This window comes from Schistocerca americana, chromosome X (genome assembly GCF_021461395.2).
Source record: "Schistocerca americana isolate TAMUIC-IGC-003095 chromosome X, iqSchAmer2.1, whole genome shotgun sequence".
In the NCBI taxonomy this organism is placed as follows: Eukaryota; Metazoa; Arthropoda; class Insecta; order Orthoptera; family Acrididae; genus Schistocerca; species Schistocerca americana.
Window position 1 is genome coordinate 672,199,074 of NC_060130.1, and position 15,621 is coordinate 672,214,694.

Sequence of the window (15,621 nt, forward strand, 5' to 3'; positions counted from 1 at the left end):
TGTTCAGTCAAATAACAGTGAATGTGAAGTAAACATGTTTTGGCTAGAGAGATTAAACAAATGATTATAGCAACAGCAGTAAACAGTATTTTTGAGAATGAATAAGTTCTGAGAGAGTAAATTAAGAACATAGTCATAATATTTCATACTAACACTGCATCATTGGTGGTAATTAGTTCTTATTTTGTTAACAATTTCAGAATACAGAACAGAGAAAGTCACCTAAAATCACTGGTGCAGTATTCACCACTTCTGTACACATGGTTATTCCCTGGAACAGCAGAACCACCAATACCACCTGGTGCAACAAAATTTAGCTATTCAACTCGCCTTGGAGAAATACGAATCAGGCTGTGTGACACTGACATGGAATTTCTTGAATTGAAAGTATGAAATATCTTTTGCTTATAATCTAATTTAAAGTTAATAAAAATTGTATGCAGCTCATTTTAATTTAACATCTATTTTGAAGCAGTTTTATTTCATAACTTTTATTGTTAAATTTCAGGTCACTGGCTGTGAAAGTGATTGCATGTTTAAGGCCAATGAAAGAATGGTGCTTCGAGTATATTTGACAACATTAACAATAGATGACTTGTCAGATTTGACTCTCTATTCCAAGGTAGATTATTGTTATGTAGTTTGAAATCAGTTTACAAGTAATAACAGCATAAAAAAATTATTCACAATGTAACTGAATGTCATGCGTAATTTTTCACAGATTCTCTCTATTGATGAGGATAAAGTCTTTGACTTGAAATATGTGAGGCACAGCCCCAAATTATACACACATTCTGATATGGAAGCCATCAGAGATGATGTCAAGTCTGATGGGAGTTTCCGGCTTCATGTTGGGACTGTTCATATTGTACTCCTTTATAAACTGTTAATTGACTTGCAGGTAATATTTGTTAACAGTATTGAGTGATAAAATAAATGCTGATAATTTTGAAATATTCTATTAGTACGATTTATTTAATAACAACAATTGTCACTGCTATTTTTCTAGGTCATGTTGCCTGAATGTTATGTTGCAAGAACATAATTTTTGAGACACAGAATATTTAAGGCAATTTTTCATTATCTATAACTTTTTATACAATCTACAGGCTCCGGCAGAATTAACACTGACTGTAGAGCACCATTGTCTTGTCTTTACTATGCATCTAAGTCTTCTAATTACTTGTCAGTGCATTCATTAAATAAATTCAGCTGTTCATTAAATAAATTCAGCTGTGTTCACTTATAAGCATGCCACACAAGAATTCTAGGAACATTTACCAGTAACTCTAAGCACAGTATTTGCAATACTAAATACTGTGATGTGCAGAGTGGAACAAGACTGTATCATCTGGCATAGAGTCTGTTAAACCTTCATTGCTTTGGCATCAAGTCTATGTAGGCTTTGTTAATATTTACCGCTTTGCACATTTTTCTTCATTACAAATTTTAGTGTTGATAATAGTTGCCTACAATCTTTGATGGGGACTAGTTTCAAATGCTTGCATTCTTTCTCAAATGATAGCCTAAATTTCAAAAGTTTGGCTAAGCAGAATTAAAGTGATACATTTAAAAGTCTTTTTCATATATCAGGTCAAAGAAACAAATGTGGTTTGACCATTTGAGTTGCTAGTCCTTTACACCAACATAATGTTGGAATTTCACATTTTTTCTGACTGTTTCTTCATTTACCTACAAACAGTATGATTGCAAACAAAATCCCTGATGAAGTAAAAATATGCAGTAACTCTGTTACATATGGATTAGTTCAAGTATAAGAAATACTTAGCCCTTGCTTGGTATCTGGGGTCTTCTTAAACCCTAAGGCACTTTCAACTATAAAGAAACAGTTTTAATTTGAACATAGAGTTCTCATCATCCAGATATGCTTTTCATGGATCTATTATTCGAACTGGGCAAAATATTTATAGTTATATCATAATGTGATCTTCAATGTTACATTTCAACTTTACTAAGAAAGTAAAAACTTGCCAACAATGCTGTTATAACGTCAAGTTGAACAAATATATTTCAAGGACGACACAATACATGTAAGTCACAGATCAAGTAAACAAAGTAAGACATGTGTACACTTTAACAGTCAAATCCGAACTGAGTCTGAGTGTAGCAGCTGCTGGCTGGCTGGCCGCTTAGGTGGCGCTGCTGCTGCATGGCTGGCAGACAGCGCTGCATGTAGAGGATGCGCGTAACTGCACGGCGGCACTTTGAAAGATCGGCGAGTCACAACAAATGCACCTTCTCAACTGACATTTATATGTCCATTGCCATAAAAAATTTATAGAAAATACATATCCCTGCGTGGCTGGAACAAATTCCCTTTTATGAATTGTGTTTTGTGGTTTTATACTTTATTTATATTTTATTCATAATGGATCATAATATGTGCTTTGGAAAGGGCTACACACTTGAGCAGGATTTCGCAGATTTACATAAGAGTGATAGTGATAATGAATCAATTTTTGGAAAAGGGAGTGAGAGTGGTGTTGATGTAAATGTGGCAGGGAGATATACAGGTCTGAAATGAGGTGGATGTAAATGAATGTGGAGAAGATGATATTGGTATTCAGGGAATTAGTGCACCTACTCTTGTATTTAGAAGTATTCAGATAACCTATGGCATAGTATCACATTATTTGTGCAAGCGGATATCCAGGAGTGTAATAGATGAAACAGCTCATATTCCACATCACCCTAGACCACAAATACAGACAATGGCAGATTGTCTCAGACTTTTTATCACCAATCCCATTCAGAGTGTAATAGTAATGCATCCTATAATCATACAGAAGACAGTAAAATTCTACACTCATATCTTGTATGCTGGATGGAGCTTGACTATACAGAACTACAGGCATTCTTTGGTCTACTAATAATAACTGATTCACACAAGGGACCTGGGAAACCTTTGAGCTAATTTCGATCAGATCAATATGGCTTACTCTTTTTTTGAGCCACAATGAGCTCTTCAAGATCTGATGATATTCTGATGTTCCTCTGGTTCTATGACAAACTTATGAGAGAATAAAGGAAACATGCTCTGGATTTAAAGCTAAACCTATACAGGCTGTGTTTGAAATGCTCATTGATGCATACATTTTGTCTTATATCCCTGGGCTTTACATTATAGTTGATAAGCGCCTTGTACTTTCAGAGGATGCTGACCACTGAAGGTGTACATTCCTTCAAAATCTAGTGGTACAAGATAAATTGTGCACTGCTGTAGATTGTAAGACCAATTATCGCACAAATACACAGCTGTACGTGGGGAAATCTCCTTAATGAAAGGAAATAAATCAAGGGAAATGAGTGGTACACGATTTAGTTGATCACTTGTGGATGATGATGATGATGATGATGATGATGATGATGATGAAATGATGAAGACAACACAAACACCCAGTCCCCAGGCAGATAAAATCCCCAACCTGGTCGGGAATCGTACCTGGGACCCCATGATCCCGAGGCAGCAACGCTGGTCACTGGACCACGAGCTGCGGAGCAAAAACTGAATATACTGTGATTTGGAAATAAGAAAAACAGAAGAAATCTATATTTACAGGAATAACAATTATAAACTTCATACTTAATATGCTTAATTAACATTTTGAAGAAGTGATGTGAAGTAGGTCTTAACAATATGCTGGAAGAACTTTTGAATAAGCAGCAATATGAATTATCTATTATTACAACCACTTTCAATTAACATTCCCCATCTTCATAGTATTATTCAACTAAGGTGAACTACATTTGAAAGCTAAGTAGCTTCTCAAGTAGCCTCACAAGAGCTGAGTGCACCCTGCTTGCCAACAGTGCTCAGCAGACACGGATCGTCACACATCCAACTCTAAACCAAGAGGTATTATCCGTGAAGCACACAGAAGTTAATGTATTTACTTAAAAATGACTCATTAACTATGTATAGTGAAAATTTGGGATTCTATGTACATTTTATCTAAGATTGTTTGTGCTTTCCTTTGTTAAGTACTTAAATGCAAGGTAACATATGAGGTTCATTTTTAAAGTAAAAACCGATTTGTAATTGAGTAAGAGAAACTGTATTTATGAATGTAAATTGTATTACAGACTACAGTATGCACACTTTTTCAATTTTCATCAGTCACCATGAGCATTTAAGCATTTGTCAAGTTGTGGCACCAGCTTTTTTATCCCAGCTTCAAAGAACTCTGCCACCTGGCCATTGAACAGTTAGTACCATAATAGTTTCTTTTAACATGTCATCATTTTCCAAGAGTTTTCCACCAAGAAATTCTTTCAGTTTTGGTTGTGCTTAGTCAGTGTGGTATGGTGGATGATCCAGTAATTCCCAGTGAAACTTGTCCAGTTGTGTCTTTATTCCTGCTGCAACACGAGGCTGAGAGCATTGTTGTGAAGCAGAATGCTGCCACTAGAGAGCAACCACAATTTTGAGTAGTGTACCTATGCTTTAATAATGTTTCATGGTAACTCTCAGCATTTATTGTCGTTCTTCTTGGCAAAAAGGTTAACAGAAGAATGCCTTTCTGGTTCCAAAAACCTGTGGCCATGATTTTCCATGTTGAAGGTTGTTGTCTGAATTCTCATGGTTTCATTGGGGAGTTTGACTGGTGCCACTCACTGGATTGAAGTTTATTCTCTGGAGTGTAGTGCACAATCCATGTTTCATCACCAGTCACAATGTGACTCAAGAACTCTTCACCACCCTTGTGATAGTGCTTCAAAATGGACAAAAAATATGCCATTTGTTTTGTTTTGTGTTCTTCTGTCAGCATTTTCAGCACCCATCTCACGAACATGTTTTGTGTTTGTCAGTAACAATGTGAGAAACCACTAGTCTTTAAACTTGTGTTTTGGCAAATTTCCTCATCAACTTTTTGTGTCAAGTCTACATTCATCGCAGTGGGCCACCCAGATTGTTCTTCATCATCATGAACATTTTTCCTTCTTTTATTAAACAGCCTAGTCCATTTATGCACATTTCCATCATTCATTACACCTACACCATGAACTCCAACAACCACTTATGAATTTCAGCAGAACTAACTTGTTTTGCATTTTAGAACTGCATGGTAAGAAGTACCCATCACAGTATTCTCACAGAAGGAAAAAAGCTCATACAGCTTCATCAGTGATATTACACAGAAAACATTACAAATCTCATTCATGTACTACAATTTCATGAGGATTTTCAGTGCCCGACACTCTCACATTGTGAGATACAGATACTTGAAAGGTTTCTTCATCACTGAAAACACAAAAATTCTTTTTTTGATTTGATGCCATTTTGTCAAGGCACTGCACTCATAATCCCAACTGTTGGGCACAATGCTAACATGGTGAGTGTATGGTTCTTTTCTTGAATCAGTAATGTTTGTACATGTTATATTTTGGAAAATACACAACTTTGAAAATGAATGAAGCATTCATAGTTGCTCTGTACATTATGGAACCTAACAGTTACATGATACACTGTCCTTCTTTTCCTTTTTTCATTGGATTTTGAGTATTTCCTAAACAGTTATCCATGTAAGCAACTCATAATTACACACACATAGTAGATCTTGATAAAACACAAATGATGTTAACATAAAACAATATGAAATAACATGCTGAGTTATTTAGTTTACATGAATTTGTTTATATCTCTCATTTAACTTCCCTTAGAAAGGAGTAAAGTTCTTCATATACTGCAAGGTCTTTGGTTGCCAACAATGTTGGCAGATGTTGGTAACTGGTATTTCTTACCCACAACATCCCTTAGCAGCTTTCTTGTGAGGTTCCACCAGTTAATGCATCCTAAAATTATGTGATTTGTGGCCTCCACTTTATCACAGTCACAAAGTGAAGACTTTATTATGCTTATGTGAGATGGGTGATGTGCAAACCAACAATTTTTGAACCTCAACCACACTGTGGTTAACTGCAAATTTGTGTGAACATGGTACCAAAGCCTGTGTGGTAGCACCAATTTTAATTTTGCCTTATTTTTTCCTCTGGTTGTCTGGGAATCTTGCCAGTCTTTGTCCTACTAATTCTGAATCCTCTTCCAGTAAATCAGTAATAGATCCTTCACTGGAAGATGTGTCTAGTTTTTATACCTGTGCTCACCAATTCCTTAGTGAATCATCAATCCCACAATCCAATCTACATCTAGATCTACACTGTGAATAGCATGGCAGACGGTTTGTTCCTCTTTAGCAGTTATTAGGGCTTCTTCTTGCTCCATTCACGTGTGGAGTGTGGGAAAAATGTCCCTGTGCATGCTGTAATTAACCTAATCTTATCCTGACAATCCCTATGGGAGTGATATGTAAGGGGTTGTAGTTAATTTATTCTTAATAATTACAGCCTGTTATCTGAAAAGCTAAAATAGGCCATACAAATATCATTTCCTTGGATTATAATTAATTATTTATTTCTGATACTTAGTTGTAGTATTTCCATAGAGGTCATCATTTAAAGCTTCTTGAAACTTTGTTAGTAGACTATCTATCATTAAGAGCCTGGCAGTTCAGTTCTTTCAATATCTCAGTGCCACTCTCCCATGGGCCAGACAAACCTGCAGCCATTCATTCTGCCCTTCTCTGTATATGTTCAGTATCCACTGACAGTCCTATTTGGTAAGGTTTCCACACACTTGAGCAATATTCTAGGATATTGTCATGTACTTTCCAATATTAGTTATTACATTCTTTAATCGGATACATGATGGCCCTGCAGCCATTCATTTCCAGTTGCTTTACATGTGCTATTATCTTGTGGACCATCAGGTGGTTTTTATGCCCTGATGAAAATATTTAAGTAGAGTTAGCATGGATTAGGAGTCTGAGAAGATGAGAATGTTGTCCTCCAGAATCATATGAGACTAATTAAGGGCTTCCAAGATCTCCATAAGTCCTGTTGTCATTATTGTCATTTCCTTTGCCTGCTTGTGCTTAAATCCTACCTGCAGATAAGTATCTTAAAAGGTACATTCTGTCCCCTCCTGGTTCTTTGAGGCATCCATGTAGAGTATCCTCACCTGTGGGTATTTGGTTCAGAGCTCGCTCAAGGCATACTTTGAATGAAGAAACTGATAAAGTTGAAGAACCTGGCAGATCAAATCTCACATCAGGTTCAAGAACAGTGCAGAAGAAATTGTGTTCAGACATGAACAGTTGTTATGCAGACATGCTTAATTGCACATCTGGTGCTACCTCAGTACATTCGATTGCTAGTGGTGGTGATTCTCACACAAACAATATTTATACATGTAGCATATTACTGGAAGTTTCTGGATACAAGATAACAAGGAAGCCTTTGAAAATTCTGCCCTCTTCATTGGGAACTTTATGCTTAAATGTCTGCACCACAAGTGTAGAGTGTGTTCGTTACCTCCCATAAATAATGTATTTGTAGGGGTTGACTTCATGACACCAAGACATATTCAGATCACTTTGTATTTTATTGCATTAAGTTTTCATATTAAAGTGTCCATCTCTGATGTGTAGAACATACTTCCATAGTCCAGGTGTGACTGTACTAGGCCTTGATATATGTTCATGCAGATGTTGTAGTCTGCATCTGACATTACATCTGCCACTGCTTTTAACTTGTTGAGGTTCTTCTCACATTTTGCTACTGCTTCATTTATATGTCCTGTCCATTATAGTTTACAGTCAATGTGTAGGCCAAGGTATTTCACCACTGGCTTCACATGGAGAATGTATGTTCCTAGCATCATAGAGAGGATCTCTTTCATCTGGTGTGTGGTGTAGATGCTCATGGTAGTCTTATTCTGTGAAATGGTTAGGCCATTTTCCTCCAGCCAGTATTTGTGAATAACCATTGCTGCATCCACTTTATCCTGTCCATTTCCGAGGTTGTTGCTTGCTGTGTGTATGCACAGATCATCAGTGTATTGTAGTATATTGATGTTGCTTTTGAAAATTGTGTGCATATTTGCAGTGTAATGTGGATATGTAAAACAGTATTGATGAAAGAACTGATCCTGGTTGGTCCTCTGTTGTCCCACACTGCTATTATCAACTTTCACACAGAAATCTCTGCCTTCAAGTAGACAAATGACACTGAAAATGAAGTAAATAGCGATAACAGGTCACTCCATCTTATTAGCTAATAACCAAAGGTCATCTGCTTCATATCCATTCTCAGTATCCATATAAACCTCTGTTGGGAACTTACTGTTGCTGAGGCAAAGCTGTATATCTATAATAAGTTGTACTAGTGTTCATAGGTTTTACTGCCTTTTTGGACTGTTATGTTGATACCATCATTCCCTCCTATGGTTTATTGTAATTTCTGACACCTTCAATGAACATGACTATAGTGTGATAGATGTGTATGACAGCAATTGATCTGGAAGTTTTCCAGGCTTAAAAATCGGAACAATTCACGCTGTCTTCAGTTCAGGGGTGCAGTTTCTACTGGATCAAAAATTGCTAAAAATATTGCACAGTTTAGTTTTTCTTTGTTCCATCTAATATTACAGCAAGGGGTAAATGCTTGATTTAGTTCACTTACTGGTATGGGTTCATCCAAGAAATAGGGCATACCTGCAGCATTGAAATTAACAGTGAGATCCACAAAGTCAGCTGTAAGACATTGTAGAAACACTTTCATCCTGCTAATTGAGAAAGTCAGTCATGGTGCTGGACATCTGTACCTTAACACTTCTGATAGGTAATATCTGTTAGGTTTAATTTTTTCCCAGACAGACAAACTGGATGATATAGCATTATAATTTTGGGATGTTCTTTCACCACATTTTTACATTATTTTCTCTTGGAACAGATGGTTTACTATGTTGAATTTTTCAATATTTTTTCTGAAATTGATGTAATGCACTACTGGGCTTCCTCAAACTTCAGATTTGTTCATTAAGGATTCTATTACAGTTTTACACTGCTCCAGTCTTCCTTGCATTTGTTTCAGTAGTAGCTGTTATATGAAAGTGATCTATCAGGACTTTCTAGTTTATATCAGAGGATGACTGTGCAAATAGTCTGACCCTACTGAATCTTCCACCAATTCCCATGCAGAAGTTATAGCCAAGGATTAAGTTGCAAAACATAGGTCAGCTCCTCTGCTCCATTGCTATGGATGGTTTTCTGCCACTGAGTGTCACTAAGTTATTTTCGGAATTGATCTCTGCAGTTAACTGCCAAATATATCCTCTCAATTAGGGTCCGATGCAGGATGGTGTGAATTGAAATACCACATTATTAATTTTGGGATAGTACTGGAATGATGAGAGTATGCAGATAGTCCTTGCATATATCATTATTCGACACTCTGTATACTGAAATTATGCCATAGTTTCCAGTAAGTGAGAAAAAGGAGACACCTGCAAATTGAAATTTTGTATGAGTAAGCTCTGATGTTAAATTTTTGAATGGGATCCCATGTTTAATTAAAAGCACTGCTCTTCCATAACCACCCTCTCATATCACCATGCACTATGTTAAAACCACATATAGACATATCAGTTAGTGCAACTAACCAAATATCGCTCATTGTGCAAATTGCTATATGCTGCTTGTTTATAAAAAAAGTAAGCTATTTTTATTACTCCTTGCAGAGAGTGCATTCCGCAGCAGTATACTGTGTGCAAAACTACCATTTACTAATTATTTGTCAGTAGCTATCAAGACTTTAAGATTGGAGCTTGTATGTTATGGATAAAAGCTTTCAAGTTATTATTTTGCATCAGTCATTGATATGTGCTTTGCTTGTCATACCTCCCAGAACAGTCTTCATAACATGCAATATACAATTCGTATACTTACCAGTGTTACATAGTTGTGCAATGTAATGGTACTGACGCAGACATGGATTATGACCTGCCAGTCACCCCAGTTTGTTAAAGAGTTGAACTCCAATGCATAAAAAAGCTTCAAATGTGTGATTACTTTATGAATCAGTTAATTAAATGTTTGATATTAAGCATGTAAGAGAAAAAAAGTTTAGAAGAGGTTTGAAATTATGCTTAAAGTTTGCTGGAAGTCATTCAAAATCGGGCAGAATGATACAAACACTGAGGTTCTGCATGTAAGGAAGAAACTCATGTGGAAGTTGCAAGAACTGAAAATAAATACAAGTGGAAAAATGTAACTTACATTAAAAAACATTCAAAACATCTCAGTAATGGAAAACAGAGTGAAAAAAAAAGTTCCTTGTTATACGCGATTCTCTGCTGAAAAATGTGGTAGTGCTAACATTCATAGAGGAATCAAAACCCACCAGTTGAAGGAACACTTTAGCAACACTTGCAGGATAGTTCAGCAGAGGCATCTCAGAAGAATTACAAAGGAGTTTTCATCCACATAGGTACAAATTCTCTTAGAAGAAGCACTGAATAGGAAATTGTAAATGAATCAAGAAGTTTAATTTGATCTGCCAGTAATCTCTACAAAACATCTAGAATCATGGTGTGTGGTATTGTCTACAGAAGATCAGTCAGTGACTGAATATTGCGAGAATAGACCATGATTTAATCATGTAACGATCTAGGTGCTGTGTTCATAAATTTTTAAGCAGTAGATGTTTGCGTAAAGACAGTCTGCGTTTAAATAGGTTAGAATCCAAAATCTTTAGTAAAATGTTCACTGATACATGTAAAATTCTGCAAAATAGGGGAAACTTATAAGAAATGATGGGGATGAGAAATAGTGTTTGGTAATGAAACCAGCAAGTCCAAAATGGTACCCAAGAGAGAGTATGCTTGAGACTATAAATAGAAAAGAATATTCCTACATAATGCACTTGAATATAAATGGTCCAAAAGCTGACTTTTCAAACAGAAGTCATAAAAAGGATGAATTACAAATTATTCTATCTGAATGTAGAAATATCAAAATTCTTTGCCTCAATGAACATTAGCTTACATCTGACAACATTAAAATTCCTAATAAAACTGAAAATTTCAAATTATCCAATAACTTTTGTAGACGAGAGAAATCACATGGAGACTCTTGCATACTTACTTATTATGATATAAAATATGAAATAAGAAATGATTTTAATCATTTGAATGAAGAGTGTATGTTTGAAGTTAAGTGGTGTATCAAGTTAAGGGACCTAAATGTCATAGTAGTTTCTATTTATAGAGTGCCATAGAAAGCTACAATTGAAGCTTTTCTGATGAAATTTCATTGCCTGCTTGAAAAACTCAGAAAAGAAAAAAAGTGAAAAGATAGTAATAGCTGCTGACTTCAATATTAATATTGTAGTTGAAAGCAATGATGTGTCCAAATTCTCTGATTTAATAAAAAACTTTCATTTCAAAATAAACTTCATGCAACCCACTAGAGTATACTCACATTCAGCTATCTGTATTGATAATGTTCTAATACATTATGTGTTTGAAGATGTTTGTAAATTTTACATGGATTTCCGAATCTCTGAACACTCTGCATTATTCATTGAACTACCAACAATTAAGAAAGGAATTTGATGCAACAAAAGCCATATGAAAAGGAACTTCAATGAAAAAAGGTTCAATTACATTTAGAAATAAGTTAAGATGGCATAACAACAGCTGTCTTTCAAGTAATAGTAACTTCAAAAAAATTTTAATTAACTTTCTTGAAATATTTAATGAAACTAGAACCACACGCAACAAACTGACTAATAAACTTAAATGGATAACCAAGGGTATAAAAATTACTAGTGCCAGGAAGAGGAAATTTCAAAATGAACTGAAATATAACAATAACAGACATTTTACTGAGTATGTTCGTAATTGTAAAGCTATATTTAAAAAAAAGTTTTGGAGGGAGCCAAAAAAATGGCAAACAAGAAGTTCATAGTACAACATAAAACAAAAGCAGTGTGTTCTGTAGTCAGGTCAAAGTAAGGCGTTAGAGTTATTGGTAATGAAATATCTAGGATTAAAGTAGATGATAGCTTTATTGTAAACCCAGCTCAAATATCAGAGTGTTCAAATGAATTCTTCATAAGTGTGGCAGAATCAGATGTTAATGTAACAGAGTATCAGAATGAAGTAAATCCCTTTGGACTCCAACAAAATTTTACGGATTTAAAATAAGTCACAATAAAGGATGTGGAAAATGTTATATTATCATTGCAAATAAAAACTGTGCTGGGTGGGATGGGATACCCACTAAAGTGATTAAAACAGTGTGTGGCATACTAGCACTTCCCCTAACTAAAATGTTCAACCAGTCTTTTGAAAAGGGATGCTTTCCCGCTGTTTAGAAGTATGCCAAAGTCAGGCCTCTGTTCAAGAAACAGTCAAGGGTAGACATAGGAAATTATTGGCCTAGTTCTACTCATCCAGTCCTGTCAAAAGTGTAAGAGAAAGTAGCTGCAATCCAGATCAAAAACTTTATTGTAAAAAATGATATTATTATAAGTAACCAATTTGGATTTGAACCAGAAAAAAACACTCTGGATGCAGTGAATAACTTTATTGAAAAGATAGTCTAATAATTGGATTAGAGGAGTAAAGCCCCAGGTATCTACTGTGATCTCACAAAAGCATTTGACTGCATGAACCATGGCTTGCTTATCTACAAATTAGACAAATATGGCCCGAAGGACAGTTCTCTAAATTGACTAACATCATACTTACACAACAGAAAACAATGGGTAACTATCACATCAGAGTCAGTGAAAATCGAGCTCCATCGTAAACACTCTGGATACCTTAGAAAACTGGTTTCAGTTAAATGGGTTGAAACTGAACATTACAAAACCCATATGATACATTTCAAAACCAAACATTCGAAATGTGTGGAACTTAATATACAACATAACAATCAACTTATGAAAGAAGTTGATATGGTCAAATTCCTGGGGCTAAATGTGGACCAGAACTTAAGCTGGAATACACATATTGACTTCTTATCAAATAAACTAAGCAGTTTAGTGGGTAATATTGGTGTTTCTACTTATTCAACTGCAAAACATCTGGGCGCCTTACTCAAGCCATATGTGGATAAGTGCTGCCAGCGTATATATAATTCTAAGGATTTTATCAATCATTTGAAGACTGTTAAGCTGTTAAGCTGAGCAGCTTGGATTTACTAGTTAGCTTTGATGTGGTCTCACTTTGGTAAAAAGTGCCTTTATTTGACTCGCTACATCTTATTGGTAACTTGTTCACTAATGATTTGATGGCCTTGTTTGAACATACTCTCTCCTCTACTTATTTTTTATTTAATAACGTATTTTTTGAAGAAACTGATGGTGTCGCAGTGGGGAGTCCCTTGTCCCCTGTGGTGGCCAATCTTTTTATGGAAGACTTTGAGGAGAAAGCTCTTGAGTCTTCCGTTTTAAAGCCTACGGTTTTTTGGCATAATGTACATGATACTTTCATTGTATGGCCTCATGGCAGACAAGGACTGGAAAAATTCCTTTGTCATTTAAACTCTTTACACGAGAACATCAAGTTTACTATGGAGATTGAGAAAGATGGAACTTTACCCTTTTTAGACGTGTTAGTACGCCGTAAGAATGATGGGTCTTTGGGACATTTGGTGTACAGAAAACCTACACTTACAGATCTATATATTCAGGCGTCCAGCTGCCATCACCCGACACAAACCACCTGTGTTCTCAGTACTTTAATTCATCGGGCGCATGTAATATTGGATGCTGATAGCCTTAATTAAGAATTAGTGCAACTGGAGAAGGTTTTTAAAGAGCATGGCTATACTTCGCATCAAATACGGAAGGCCATGCACAACTATAATAACAAGAAGCAATGCTCTGAGGAGACTGATGACTGTAAGTCAACTATGTTCCTTCCATATGCTGGGAACGTATCTTCTAAAATAGGCAGATTGCTTAGGAAGAATAATATCGTGTGTCATCTTCCGTCCATCAGGAAAGAGCAGGGCCTTAGTCAGTTCCATTAAAGATGATTTACAACTGAGGAAGGCAGGTGTTTATAAAATTCCCTGTGAGTGTGACAAGTCAGACGACACGAACGGTCCAGGAACACTGTGTAGAACACGAAAGACAACCGTCTGTGGCAACCCTTAAAATCAGCAGTAGCAGAACGTTACATTTCCATGGGACATTCAATGGAATACAGTAACACCAACATTTTAACACCAGTTTCCAGCTTCTGGGACTCTGTAATTGAAGAATCCGTGGAAATACATCTTGCTGACACTTCAATTAATCGTGATAACAGCTTTCAGCTGGATAAAAATTGGAATTTAATTATTAAAATTATGCGGTCACAGCAGAATCAACATGCTCAATCAATACTCAGCAATTAGACTGTTCTTACTTCATCACTGTGGGCAGCATACACTACTTGGCTGCCTCGTGCATGTCACCTCCTAACACATGCTCCATAAACTGCCATCATGATTCGCATGCACGGAATTCGCTATAAATACCATGACTGCATCACGTCTCTTCAGTACTTTGTCTACTCACCTGAGGATGCCGGACGTCTCTGGACCAAAATATCGTGACAGAATGTTGATGGGATCTGGCTGCAAACCCAAAAATTACTATAAGAAAAAATACTGGTAGTAGTTTGCCCAAAGACATTAGAGGTAGGTGACCTAAATTCTTATCCTTGCTTCCATAAAGACTTGAAGCAGACAAACATTTGATTCAGCATACATATTTATTTGCTGTACAGTTTGAGCTCTGTCACTTAATGGTTCTGCAAATGCTGCTGCAGCTTCTACATGATTCCTGGTAGTATCATTAGGATGTCATCTACACTGCCTCTATGCATACATATGCATTTTATCCAACCTGCTCCTTTGCTGCTCATTGTTTCTGACAATCATCATTAGCTTTTGCAAGTTCATGTCAGGGCTTGTCATTTTGATATCTTTATCTTGTAGTGAGCTATCAGTAGCTGCTGATACTGTGTGCTTATCTGATATCATCTTTTCTGTCTCCTCTTGTTTTATTCCTTGATGTTATTGCATCTTGCATATCCATTTGAGGTCCCCTTCCTGCAGGGCTTTTAGAGAGAGTTGCCAATGTTTTAAGGGTTTTAGATAAGTCATGCTATACTCTCTCTCTACAGTCTCTACTATCCATAGTGGAGTGTCCAGTGCAGACCCATAGAGATCAAAATATCCATGATTCACTCTTTTCTGTCTTCTAAATTTCACATGCACTTTGAATTTATCAGTTGCCCAATGAAAAATTTGTTAATGTATGATATTTTATGTAAGTACATTTACATTTATGTAATGTAAATATTGAAATGTTCTGTTATTCACGCACTAATTGCTTTTGTTTTTAAATCTAAACATATATTTTCTTTTTATGTTGGATAAATACCATGAGGATCATCAATGTAGATCAAAGCTGTTTTCATCAAATGATCATTCATGAAAATGCCACTATAGTAGCTGATAGGCCCATTAAATCCATGGCCAGTGAAGGATAGAAGACAAAAACCAGTCACTGACTTAATAATGTACTTATTAGGAACAGAAATGGCATTCCATTAATTGAATACCCTTGCAGAATAATAGCATCCTCTGAAGAAGGAGGAACTAATGAGAGATAATTCATTGAGCTGCCTGTTCGCAATGGTACTTAATTCTACAAAATGGACATGAGCCGTAAACTGTATAACATTACAGAACGTGAAAC

General features: G+C 36.0%; 1 protein-coding gene across 1 annotated transcript in view; it reads left to right on the plus strand.

Annotated features, from left to right (window-relative positions):
- The window catches only part of LOC124555746 (vacuolar protein sorting-associated protein 13A-like), a 689,798-nt gene that overhangs the window by 164,601 nt on the left and 509,576 nt on the right, over window positions 1-15,621 (plus strand). Inside the window, exons 19-21 of the mRNA XM_047129770.1 lie at window positions 201-387; window positions 509-622; window positions 722-901. Of these exons, the coding sequence (XP_046985726.1) occupies window positions 201-387; window positions 509-622; window positions 722-901 (481 nt within the window). The remainder of the gene's footprint in view (window positions 1-200; window positions 388-508; window positions 623-721; window positions 902-15,621) is intronic.